The sequence below is a fragment of the Hippoglossus stenolepis genome, chromosome 16 (genome assembly GCF_022539355.2).
Source record: "Hippoglossus stenolepis isolate QCI-W04-F060 chromosome 16, HSTE1.2, whole genome shotgun sequence".
NCBI classification, from domain to species: domain Eukaryota; kingdom Metazoa; phylum Chordata; class Actinopteri; order Pleuronectiformes; family Pleuronectidae; genus Hippoglossus; species Hippoglossus stenolepis.
The window spans coordinates 21,513,877-21,527,279 of NC_061498.1; the positions used below are offsets into that span (position 1 = coordinate 21,513,877).

At 45.3% G+C, this 13,403-nt stretch overlaps 1 protein-coding gene across 2 annotated transcripts; it reads right to left on the reverse strand.

The window, feature by feature from the left end:
* Positions 1 to 555: 555 nt before the first annotated feature.
* Positions 556 to 12,856, reverse strand: cog1 (component of oligomeric golgi complex 1). Of its 2 annotated transcripts, XM_035180854.1 has the most exons (16): positions 12,460 to 12,856; positions 11,919 to 12,172; positions 11,613 to 11,794; positions 11,364 to 11,540; positions 10,697 to 10,853; positions 8,953 to 9,163; positions 8,469 to 8,832; positions 6,944 to 7,398; positions 5,190 to 5,336; positions 4,942 to 5,103; positions 4,213 to 4,337; positions 3,295 to 3,403; positions 3,026 to 3,135; positions 1,521 to 1,602; positions 1,327 to 1,350; positions 663 to 781 (listed from the first exon to the last, which is right to left on the reverse strand). In XM_035180854.1, exons 1-15 carry the CDS (start codon positions 12,763 to 12,765, stop codon positions 1,342 to 1,344), a joined length of 2,850 nt encoding a protein of 949 aa, XP_035036745.1. In that variant the 5' UTR covers positions 12,766 to 12,856; the 3' UTR covers positions 663 to 781; positions 1,327 to 1,341. The 2 variants fall into 2 exon arrangements, with proteins under 2 accessions (XP_035036744.1, XP_035036745.1); XM_035180853.1 differs by lacking the exon at positions 1,327 to 1,350 and having other exon boundaries at positions 556 to 781.
* Positions 12,857 to 13,403: the final 547 nt, after the last annotated feature.

The following is a 13,403-nucleotide window of genomic DNA, read 5'->3' on the forward strand; positions in this document are numbered from 1 at the left end:
TTAGGGTTCAGTATCTTGCCCAAGGACACTTCGGCATGCAGAATGGGAAGGACTGGGATTGGACCACCTGCCCGCTGGTTAGAGGACAACCCTCTCCCCCCCGAGCCACATCCGTCTAAGTAGAGTCCAGTGAGATCCTGTGGATAAACACTATCTTGATAGTTTGCAGCAGCTCAACCAATATAACTATTATCCTGTGTATATTTATAGGATCCAACTGACTGTCATCCATGGATTCATGTCATCTTGAATTCAAACTGATCGGACAAGGCTCCTCTGTTGCTCTTTCTGCTTCATCTAGATAGCACCACCCCAGAGTGTACCCATGTTTGTGTAGCAGCCACAAGTGTTCAAAGAGGAGGAGTCTACCCTGATCTTCCCACTGCTTCACATACTTTCCCACGTGCTCCTTCAGAAACACACAGTGCACAGTGATGTACAGTACTGCTGCTCATCTATGTAACACACGTGCTACCTGAATCACACTACACCCATTTCCACAGAAGTGCTTCTTTTTACTCACAGTTGCATGAATTCATTAAATCACAGAGGGGGTAAGTTTCAAAAGACAAAAATTATATTTATTATACATATTTATGTTTACAAAGCCTCTGGCAACTAAAGAGTCTCGAGTGATGTGGGGTTATTTGGCCATGCCAGACAGCCAGCTGAGTTTGAATAAAGAGGGAGCGGCTGTGTCTTCGTCCTGATCAGCGAGCTGTCTGAAGAGACTGCCCGGCCTGAAGCTGTCATTGCTGTCCACTGTGGAGGATGGAGGAGCCTGATGGAGGAGAGAGAGCACTTTAGGTTCACTGAGGTTTTAAGAAGATTGTCTTGTTGGTAACAGTTAAGAACAAACAACACCACACTTTCAGTTTATCGGTTTTCTTCACCAGTGTCACGTATTTCTCCAACATGGATTTTGCAATATTGTAATTAACAACCGCAAAAACGTGCACACACGCACACACACAGACACAGAGGGGAGAACTGCTTCCCACAGGACCTGATGATCTATGTGACACCCACAGGTTACGTACGGAAAATAGGCTCATTCAGTTAATGCAGGGCTGACTTACCATGATGCATTCTGGACCTGAAACAATGCATGCAGATACAAAATAATCCCTAACTTTTGCAAATCACAATTGTAGATTAGTGAGAACAGAGCAGAACAGTTTCCAGCCACCAGACCACAACAATCATTTAAATCAATTAATGAAGCACTCTCACACTGCAACTGCACCAAAGGTAGACCAAGTCACTACTACCGATACAACCTAAACACACACACACACAAATGTAAGCCCACACTGATTGACTTGCCTGGGTCTCTGGCACTCAGAAATGCTGGGAGGGCAGAGGGTGTGACAGATAACATTTACACCGAGTGGAACAAAACAATGAAACAGAGAAAGGAAGAAACACTGTGGATGCCAGTGAATGAAACAACAAAACAAATGCAAACAAACAAAAACTCAGAGCAGCTTCAGTGACCAGATCCCAGCTGAGTTACTCACCAGCTTCTTTGGAGCGTCAGAATTCCTGGAGACAAACATGGATTTGCGCACATTGGACATGCTGAGGGGCAGCAGTCCGAACCTGCAGAGCACAGAACGCACATGGCTGGCATTAGGTCGACATAATAAGGATGTCTGATCAGAAATATAGAAATCCAGTAAATTGTTGAATACCGTCTTGAACTGCATGAAATGTATCTGAAAGAAACACGTCCCATATACTGAGCAGCAAGTATCAAATTCATGCCTAGTTTGACATGTTTGATTATTTAAATCAGACAACTTCAGATGTGAATCGGAGTTCTCGTAGCTGCCTGTGTTAAGCCATTTAACATTTCTTACTTAATGTGTCATGAAAAAACCTCAACGTGAGGTATCAAAAGCAGATTTCCTCCACCATGGAAGTTATGTTTAGATCCATGTTTGTTGACAGGATAAGGGGTGGGGCACGACCCAAGGAAGAGAAGATAAAATGTTGTTGCGGATCTGGGATAGGGGGCGGACCCGGGGGAACTTTTTTTTCTACTTTTACGAGATGGAACCTTTTTCAACATTTTCATTGAGTTCTCGGACAATAATTCGTAGATCTGGATGAAAAAAATTCACTCTCAGAATTGTTTTTATATTGAGGAGGATAACATACAGTTAAGATATTTACACATGGAGCTGAAAAATAGTTTTAAAATGAAGGAACTTAAATTGAGGAGATATGAGCAGTCAGAGTCACAGAGTCCCCTACAAAAAGTTCAAGCTTTGTTAGCACAAATTCTTAATTTTTTTTTTAGAATAATTCATGGATCTTGATGGGAAAAAAAAATGACATGTTTAGGGGACTGATATTTATGAGTGTGCATGATTTGGTGCAGAGCCCATCAAAATCTGGATCCAGTCAATTTAAATGTTTAAAGGAGACTGCTGGGTGCCATTGTGGTTTAACTGACTTTTGGATTATGCACCACTAAGGCACAATGATACAGTAACAAACAGTAACAGCCCTCCTTGGTGGAGGGATGTGCTCCACTGAGTGCCTGTCTAGTTTTCTTATTGGTATTGTATCAGATATTCTCATATTACACGCAGGGGTTTAGAGAACTCTGGTAAGTTGCACCTGAAGAAAATAACCTGGGTTACTTACATAGTCAACCACTGTGCCACCCACCATGACCTGCGGGTAAAGACGGAGAGTTTGCTGCTCACACATGCACAAAGCAGCAGGAGGTTCTCTGCACAGACGTGTTCACAACAGCGACAAATCCTCCACATTATTCAGGAAAGAGGTGGAGCAGCCAGGTGCGGCTGACAACATCCCGCTCATTGTGCATGTGTGAAAGGAAAACTGTCGATAAACTCTGAACCCAATTCTCTGGACTTCATCTGCAGGTCATGTCTGAAAACGGCAGCAGTGATGCTGTGGTTGGTTTCTGCTGATTATACAGATGTCACTAATTTCACGTGGTCATTAATGAGTCACTAATGTCCGACAGGAGCTAGCGTTGGCCTCTGACCTGATCTGGCTGCTGGCCAGTGGCAGGATGTTGTACGGCTCCTGGGAGTTGACGCCGCTGCTCCGTGAGGAAAACTGCTTCTCTGAGCCCGTCAACAGCCCCAGCAGCACCTGAAACACAGCGTCACAGCAGGTGGCTCACAACATGACCTGACATCTCTCATCTCACACCATCAGTGAATGGAAGTCTGCTGATGTTTCCATGCTCGTCACGCTACAGGTAGACAGTTTTTTGCACGTGTGTCTTTGATGGTAAAGGAATGAAAGTACCGATGTCCTCTGCGACAGGCGGTTCAGGTTGGCGTTCAGCGGAGGTGTGAACACGTCCAGGTCAAAGGGGTCGATGAAGCTCTCCAGCCAATCGCAGACCTCGTGAAATCTGAAAGACACATAACTACAAATCAGGTATACTTTTCTTAACTACCGTTTTTTAAATCAACCCATTCCTTCATCATTTAGCTTTACTAATTATCATTTAGGGATCACAGAGGGCTGGAGCCAATCCCAGCTGACACTGGGTAAGAGGCAGGGTGCACTTATCACAGTGCCGACATATCGAGACAAAACTTTACCAGGAATACAATATTACCTGCACACTTATTAGAATGTGTTCGAATGTGGCCCATGCTAACTTCACACTTGTCATTTCTGTTGCAGAGATAGGAGCAAAACGATAACTCGCACCAATCTGCTCCGAGGAAAAATACCTGCATGAACCTCCGATTTTTAGAAGGTGTGCAATTGTGTGTCTGTGTGCTGGAGAGTATCATACATACTGAAACGAAACCTAACTAATCTCAATAGAAAACTGCAGCGGCTACATCGGCGTGGGTGGTGGCGTGAAGGTTAGAGAGCCACTAAAGGGTTCGATCTATACAAACGGCAGCCAGCAGTTGTCTCCTCCCACTCTTTATTACCACTGAGGTGAGCAAGGTTCTTAACCCCCCCTACTCAGACCCAGATTAAACTAGGCAGAAAAAAAAGCTATATTCATTTTGGAAATATGACTCATAACATAGTCTCTAGAACTACGTATGCAAGAAATCATTCTAAAGAGTGATGTACTTTGACCTGAAGCTTTCATGTCCCATAGAGCAGGATGTCACCTTGTGGGTTCTCCAGCCAGATAACACACCAAAACAGCTGCATGCGAGAACTTACTAATAAAAATGTAATGAAGATTGATACCTGGGGTCTTGATGTGATCGGGGGCTCTTGCTCTCCTCCAGCCTGCTGCCCAGTGTGGTGTTGAGGTAATGAAGGTCAAATAACAGCTGCAAGGCTCTGTTCTGAGTCATGGGCAATACACCCTCCTGGAGGATGGAGGCGCAGAAGAAAACAAAGCAGAGAAATGAGTGCAGAAACAGGTAAACGTCTTTATCCACCAGCCTTCCCTACTCATTTCCTTGATAGGATATCCACCTTCTCTTTGCCCTCCCAGTCTCTTCTCATTCACTAATCCTCAATGTCTTCCTCACTTGCAGATATCCCTAAAAACCTAAATCACATTTATTTGCAAATATCATAAGATTATTCTTGCCCCAGTATGTTTCCCACTTTGCAGAATCAGAAAAACATTCAACTTTGAAGAGAACGGGGCTTTAAAATCATGTCGACACCACCCAGCCTCACTTTTTCACTTTCTTTAGAATTGCGTTTTTTCTGAATTCCTGGACGCCATGTCGGTTCAGTAAACATCCCTTCAGCATTCGATGGGAGACAGATGAAACATTAATGACCTGGCTTAGTTAAATCTATAACTACAAGGTTTTGTGTGTGTGTGTGTGTGTGTGTGTGTGTGTGTGTGTGTGTGTGTGTGTGTGTGTGTGTGTGTGTGTGTGTGTGTGTGTGTGTGTGTGTGTGTGTGTGTGTGTGTGTGTGTGTGTGTGTGTGTGTGTGTGTGTGTGTGTGTGTTACCGTGGTGCGGGCCTGCTGTGAGAGGTTGTGGTAGTGACCAAGGACTTCATTCAGACAGGCCTGCAGCAGCTCCTGCAGCGTGGGCCGGGGCAGGGCATGACCCCCCACCCTGTTCACCTCCACACACAGCTGGAACAGCAGCGACTGGACAAACCAAGATGGCTGCAGAAGACACAACGTTTCAAATCAGATCTCTAAGTGGAGCCAGAAATCCCAGTGTGTGTTGGAGGAGGGGCTGAGCGGCAGACCTGCACTGGAAGACGGATTTTGGACGTGACACTGCTCCCCGACTCGGCCTCTTCTTGGATCTCCAGGTCCTCCCAGTTTGTGGCTGTTGTCAGGATGGCACCAGCAGACTGTGCATGCAGCACTGTGCCAAACTTACCCAGCAACACCTGTCAATACACAACACAGTGTAACTACACAGGCACTGCAACAACTCCAATATTATTTAAAGCTGCATTCATATATATTTTTGGGCTACTCAGATGCATACAAAGATACAGATAAACTGGACTTTAGCTGCTGAGTCATTTGTTAGAAAAATAATGTGTTTATTCTTTCAATATTCTGATAATAATTTTAGTAATTTCTTTAAAAAATAAATTAAAAGATCCCTCCATCTGAGACTTTTCTCCTTTATTCCTACTGTTATTAAGTGACGTCAGCAAGAACTCTGGGGAAATAACCAGATTAATGGATTGGTCTGCATATTAATTGATAATGAAAGTATTAGATTGTTGCAGCCCTACATGCTAACTTTGTTGTAGTAAACCTAGGTAGAGCTGAGAAGAACAGCAGATTTGGTGAATGTACTTGTGGGTTTGTCACTAAAACTGGATCCATTGTTTCACACTCTAAGACATTTGAAATTGTTCGCATGAAAACACATCCTCACAGTCGACAACCTTTTGTTACAGACTGAATGTAAGTTATTTCTGTGTATTGAACAAACAGATTATACTCAATATGTTAAGTGCAGCAAAAGGAACTAAGTAGATTTAAGCTTCGGTTATTTAGTTAGATTGGCCCTTTTCAGACCTGGTATCCGTCTGCAGTGATCCAATCACAAGTGGACAGCTCGGAGCTTGTCACTTCATGGCTGACATGACAGATCTGACTTCCCCGATCGATATCCAAATAAACATGCATGTCATTTCTGTTCACAAAGACCAAATGATGTTTTTAACCGGTCTGACTTTAACAGACCTGTCTGTTGTCAATGGGATGATAAGAACCAATCAAGAAGCACATGTGGGTGATGCGTCATCTGTTTTAGCTCGTCTATACTACAACGCAGAGTTTTAAAACTGTGATGGATCAACAGTGTTTCCAAACGTATTCGTTTTTGGCGCTCAGAACCTCCGGAATAGTGTGTATGGCACGTCAAAACCTAGAAGGAGTGATGTGTTTTGAAACTAAAATGTAGTAGTGAGGATGTAGCCAGGGTAAAAAAGAAAGAGAGAGAGAAATAGAGATAGTGGGGGGCTGAGAGACTCAATGATCTGCTCTCAAGATTTTACTTATTTGAAACAGGAAAAAAAACTAAAACAATGTGTTGTTGTGTATAAATACTTTGGGTTAATTATGAGACGCTAGCGGGTCAGAAGACGTCAGCTGCTGAGTAGACTGTCCTTGTGTGAGGCCCAGGACACATTAGCTGTGCTCATGCAGCTAAAACAATGTGGCCACACGTGTCCCAGAACCACATCTGAATATGAGGGATCAGATCTCAATGATCTGAATGTGTCTTAGGTGTGTTCACAGACCTGAACTTGGAGCTGACCACCCCTGATCAGATCATACAGGATGGATTTAATTACCAGACCAGAACATAAACTGTTTGAAAAGAATCAACTTTGCTCAAATTCTCCTGCTCATGACCCCTCTGACCCTACATTCTGTTATTACATTGATATGCTCCTCAACACATCAGCCTCTATGCTCCATGCAGCAAATACAGTTTCACAGATACACATCTTGGTTTCTGACTGTGTCTGACCTTGGCGAGGGCGGAGCTCCAGATGCGGTAGGCCTCCATGCTGCAGTTGAGAAGCTCTTCCTTCAGACCTGCCCACTTGGCCTGGGCGGGGCTGACCTCTGTGGCGGATCTGGCTCTGCCCAGCTTCTTCGCCTGCCTGGGGGTCCCCTTGGCCGCGGTTTCGGCACCGCTCTGTTTCCCCAGAATGCAATGCTTCAGGTTAGGGCAGAGCTCACCCATGGACTGGCATAGCCTGGCCATGAAAAGGACTGAACTGAGGCGGGTGGGGCTGGGGTCAGGTGAGACTGCAGCCAGTTCAGAGTGGATGGAGGACAGGATGTGGCGAACACAGGCCAGGGAGCCTTCACGTAAAGCCTCCTCCACTGCCGGCGAGTCCATGAAGCGGTTAAATGAAGATGCTGAAGAGGCCTCAGTAGGTCCAGAGGAGGAGACAGTGACTGAGATGGAGTCAGACCCTGCAAAGCATGAGATCAACATTAAGCACTATTTAGTACTATTCACTATCTAAAACAAAGATTTTCACTTTCCCAAATCATTAGGCTACATTATTTTTAAACCACATGTGTATAAGTACAGATAGAAGTAACCATAACAAACTAGTGTCACCCGACAAAGAGGACAAATACATTTCATCATTTTCCTGACCACTACTCTCAACATTTTCCATCACCAACAATTTTGTCCATGACAAGATGTTTGGAAACCGACAGCTGGATATTATTGGAGACTTTCATGGTGCCCAGAGGGTGAGCTGTCTCCTCCTGCCAGGCAAAACAACTGAATCTAAAAGGGCAGATGGATATTTCATTTTACTATTCATGCTCTTCAGAGGATGGATTTTTATTTTCTAAAATGTATTAAAATGCTGTAGCACTACCTTTAGACACAGTGAATAATTGTCACCAAAAACAGGCTGTTCTTAGTCTAGAGTTTATGTTGTCATCAGTGTTTGTTTGTTAATTAACAGGATTAGCCAAAATCTACACAACTGATTTCCATTTAACCTAGTGGAAGGATGTGGTATGGGTAAGGATAATTAGGGAATTTTGTTATTTCCTGTGAACTATCCCTTTAAGGGAGATGCAATTAGTCAAAGTCACAGAGTCCTCCCAAACAGGTCAAGCTTTGTTAGTCCAAATCTCCCTTAATTAGGATCCCAGACACATAAACATTTGGTTCCATATGTTTCTCATGTGACCAAACAGCATGCCAAATTTCATTTTTATCTGTGATAGTTCAGCCAGTAGTCAGCCAAACTATCCCAAAAGTGGGATGATTTGACAAATGCTGACCCCTCACCTCCTCTGGTCTTTATCACGGTGGAAACGCAGACAAACAACTATCTGCAGGAACCTTTTAGCTCCTTGAAAAAGGTTCCTGGGACTAAAAGCTCCAGGAACTATTTGGTCAAAATGCAACATTATGTTTTATACAAGTCTGGGTTAGGACTGACAATACGCCTGTGTGAACGTTGCACTGGCTTGAACAGACTGGCACACGCCAGCGCAGTCTGAACTGCACCCACCTGTATCCTGGGAGGGAAGGTAGTGCTGGAGGTCATCCAGCCTGGCCTTCAGCTTTGCATCCATGGAAGAGCAGAAGTTCTGAACACAAGGTGTCAGGGCCTGGGTCTTCATGGCCAGGCCACTCCTCTGATGCTGCTGCCCCCGCTGGGTCACATTGATCCAACCTGCATCACTCAGCAGGTCCCCTGGAGACTCTGACCACAGGAAGGATGCCACGTCTACCTCATACTGTGCCCGGCGGACAGAGCCAGGGTTGGTGCCCACAGAGGTTTGGGTGGTCTGGCCCTCCAGGTCCCTCACAGCTGAGGTAAGGAGCTGGACAGAACTCGTTGAGATGGCCTCAGTTTCTTCTTTGGTGATGGCCTTGAGAAATGAGAGGAAGGAATCACTGGAGTGATTAAATATGTACCTTTTTTACCACGTCAGTGTGGCAAGACTGAATAAAACAAAAGGGCCGAAATATGAGACTGGACAAGCACCAACCTGCAGGCGCTGAAGGAAGAGCAGTTGGAGGAAGTCCTCCCAGACAGCCAGGGGGCGCTCCAGAAGCCGCTGGCACACAGTGCTCCAGTGCTGACTGATTGATTCGGTGGACAGGAGGTCCCACACAGCGTCTCTGATGGCCGCCAGCCCCTTCAGGCTCTTGACATAGACAAGTAGGCTGCCAACGCCATGGCAAATGTCCTCCTTACACCTGAGAACAGAGGAGGCATTGATCAGCTATCAACAGAGAATTAATCAGAGACAGTTGAGATAATTAGTTTAGGGTTTAAGTAATTTTTTCCCCACATTTGAACAAGCCTTATTCAATCAATAAACAAAAGCTAAATATTTGCCAAATTTTCTAAACTGTCAGATAAAAGCACAGACAAATCAATGTCAGGTTAAAACAAACACTGGGCGGATTAAATGACCTTTACTACACTGCGGAGGTGTATGTGTGAACGTAAATGCTCGATTGAGAACCTCTTTCCAGACTTTCTCCGCCTGGACCCCTAGTATAAAGTTCGCAGATAGCACAGCAGGAGATCATCCGATGGATTCACCGCAAGCGAGTGCGGTTGATGGCGCTTCAAACACGCAATGGACAAATGAAAAAAAAAACTTAAAGAAAAAAAATATATCCAAGTGAAAAATCCTGGCTCTGCCCACCACCCCTCTCCTGAATCCTGCGGAGAATGTGTTGCTGTTGTGAAAGCGTCTGAGCAGAGAACCCCTCCTGGGTTATGCATTTGTAAAAAAGTACGGAAAGAGTCTGGACCCAATTCTCCGGAGACGTATTTATACACTTGACAAGCTTAAAATTTTGTTATTTTGTTGTTAAGCTATGCTCATTTATTAAGTATGCCCAAGTAAAGTCCCCACTGTCAGTGACAGAGGTGAAGCTGACTTGGGAGGGAGAGCATGATTTCCACAATCTGCAGCAACTTTCTCTTTCTCTCTCTTTGCTTAACACACCGTATCCACATACAGCAAGTAGGTCAACAGTAAATGATAACAATGCTAGGGCGGCTACAGTAGATTCTGGGCCTCTGCTCCTTCTGTGCTGTCTCTCCCTCTTTTTGCTCCCTCGTGTTGACACAAAATGAAAGTGTCCGTGAAGAAAGGTGTGCCGTGTGCTCAGCGCCTCCTGAAACTACAACGATGACGGTAACAGACACTTTCCACAGTGCTGTCATCTGTGTGTTTGTAAAACCCCTGAAACCTCTGTGCAGGATGTGTTGATGTTTATGAACAACAGCTTAAGAGTGGTAATTATTGAAAGTCATTTTTGAACGAATGATTAGTTATGACACGGCTCTGATGCACTGATGGAATGACTCTACGTTATACTGGGTTTATCAACAGTTGAACATAAATGAAGTGGTGAGTTTGCATTAACCTGAGAACGGAGGACAAGTGGAGTAAAGATCTGCTTCTCTGTGCTGCTGAGTTTAATAAAGGCTATTGCATGTGAATGTGAAGTCATCACAGAGGCTGAGAATGAATCTGCGAAGCTGCATAAGAGAGACAGCGATCGAAAACTGAAGGTTGTATCCTATTCATTGCCTTCATTAATGATGCATGTATGTCAGAACAGGCTGGAGCAGGCGTCTGACTGATGCTTCCTGCGTGATGAGGAAAACAACTGTCCTCAGTGTCTCTGTGGGATTCTGTGTGACATGCATGTCAAACACCTGAGACACAGGAAGCAGCTGATATAAAGAAAGACAAGCCGCTTCCTTACGTATTGATCCACTGCTGCAGTGTGTCCCGGAGCTGCTCTCTCTGGATTGGCTGGGCCAGGGTGCGGAGGGCGGGCTGGAAATCAGTGATGGAGGGAGGCAGGTACTTGAACCAGCTGCCAGTACTGGTCTCTTCCTGCAGCACCTTCCTGACTTTAGCTGAGCGGCGAGAGGAGATCAACAGAGGAGACTTTGTATCAGAAGCCTTGAAAACACATTTTTCTTTAACTACAGATTTTTATGCTTCATATATAAAACTATGAATAATAATATTAACAAGCTTTACTTGTACAGCGCTTTTCTTAACAAAGTTACGACGTGCTTCACAAAAGGATAAAACAACAATAAAAAGAGATTTGAAAACAGTTACAGATGTAGCAAATCCAATCTCAGCAGGATTCTAACGTTGAATGATGGTTTGTGAGCATCACCAACAATTTGAAATAAAACTGTATTTGTGTTTGTTATGTTTAACAATATATATGTTATGTCTGGCTAAGACGAGTACTGCCTATGACAAAAGCTCGAAAATACAGGAAGAAGAAGAGCTAAAACAGTCTCGATCGAAATGGACCACTCCAGTCTGATGTGGTTACTCTTACTCTTCTCACTCTGAGTAAGGAAATAACTAAAACATTTCCAAGCATCCAGGAAGTCCATGCTATTTACCTGCAGGGCTGGTTGAGGTAACGTTCTCCAGGATAGAGAAGAGCATGCCACAGCTCAGGGCTCCGTCCCCTGGCCTGGGGTTTCCCTCTGGGGGCAGGTAGAAGACGGCGTAGGCCTGGAACAGAGTGGTGACCAGCAGCTCCACCAAGCTGCACACCTGGGCCTTGATCCCCGCACCTGGACAGAAATAAACCTGGTCATGAACTGATTCACATTTACATTTGCTGCATATTGCAAATGGTAGAATACCATGCTGCGGTTGGTTGAGCAGTTGATGGATAGAGGCTTTCCGGGCCAGCAAGAAGTCCGCCAGGGCCTGGCGTGGTGAGCTGTCCTCCAGCAGCATGGTAGACACCAGGGCCTCAGCGATCGCTTGGTCGGACACCACCCGGCCCCGCAGCAGAGACCTGCTGTCCAGCAGAATGGTGGACCTGCAGGAAGACCAGCTGCTTACTGACCTATGACGTCACTTTCACATGTGGAGATTCTTCTTCAGAACCACAAATCCCTGAACATGTGTCTTCCCAAAGACACGAGTAAGAAGACATCCGGTACCTGAAGTGTCCGGTGGTGGCCACCTGCCGCACCAGAATGGGGAAGCGGGCCAGGACAGGGCTGTAGTGGCCCGCTGTCGCAGTCTCCAGCTGCAGCAGGCTGTGCAGGTGGCAACACAGCAGGTAGAGCTGAGTGGCCTGGAGGTACTGGGACGCCTCCATGGCGCTCCAGATGCGCTCTGGGATCTCCAAGAGGAGCTTTATCTGGGAGGACATGATGTAGAACTTCTCCTGCCACAGCCACTGCTTCTGGCTCTACAACACACACATATTTATATAGCAGACTGCAACGACTTTAGATAACGTGTGTGTCTTGAATTAAATATGACAGAATATTAGCAGTGACATAATTACACACACAAGACAACATAGTGATGTACAGTTTTATAATAACGCATTTGATGAGTGAATTTCAGGTCAGATTAAATGGTCTGTATTTATGCATCACTTCTCTAGTCTTGAAGTGTGACTTTTTCTATATGGGGTCTGGTGATCCTCTCTGTGCTTTGAATCAGATCAAGTTATTCCAGTTAAGTGTTCACCTCCTGTCTGCAGCTGCTCACATCGGCGGTGCCTTGCTTCAGGCTGTGGCAGTACCGGTGCATGTCCTGGACGGACCGGACCACGCTCTCCGAGCACTCCCTCATCTCTCCGATGGTGTCGGCGGCGTCGATCAGGTCCCGGTAGCGCTCCCCGACCATCTGCCTCAGCTCCTCCTTCTTCTGCTCGATCTCCCCGCGGACCTTGCGCTCGATGCGGCGGATCTCCTCGGTGTTGTAGCGCTCGAACAGACCCGCCGGGTGTGTGATCTCCGACACCCGGAGGGACAGCGCAGGATCCTCGGACATCGCTCCGCCGCCGCAACAACAACAACAAGAGCCGCTGCAGGGACTCCAACAACCCGGAAGACCGAGAGGAAGTTCCCTTCCTGCTTCCACGTAGGTAAAAGTGTGACGACAGCGGACTATGATGTGTTCATTAGTCACCACAGCTGTCAGTCAGCGAGCGTTTCCGCACAGGCCTGGTGCCGCCCACCCACACTGCTGAGCCAATCAAATGATTCCAAGCCGTAGAGGCATAACATGACGTCATTCAGATTTATTTTATTTTTTAATTTTAAAGAAATATAATATGAAAGATCAACGTCACAAGTGCTCAGGGGAAATAATGCACAACCAAATTAATCTTTCACGTTCTAAACTCAAAGAAACATACAACATGAGAAAGACCAAAGTAAAAACAACAATATAAGAACACCCACTTCTGTATCAGGTGTAGTGTTTAGGAGTTTACAGGAATACGACTTATAAACAAGGTCAATGCAAGAGAACAAACCAGCCGACTGTTCATCAAGCCACATATTTAGTTGACTTAAAAATATTTAAAGATGTTTTTATTCCTATGAAACGATGAGGATAGAAGTCTGATTTCATCCATATGCACCGCATTAAGGCAGATGTGTATTTCTGTTTATCGAGTGAAACTG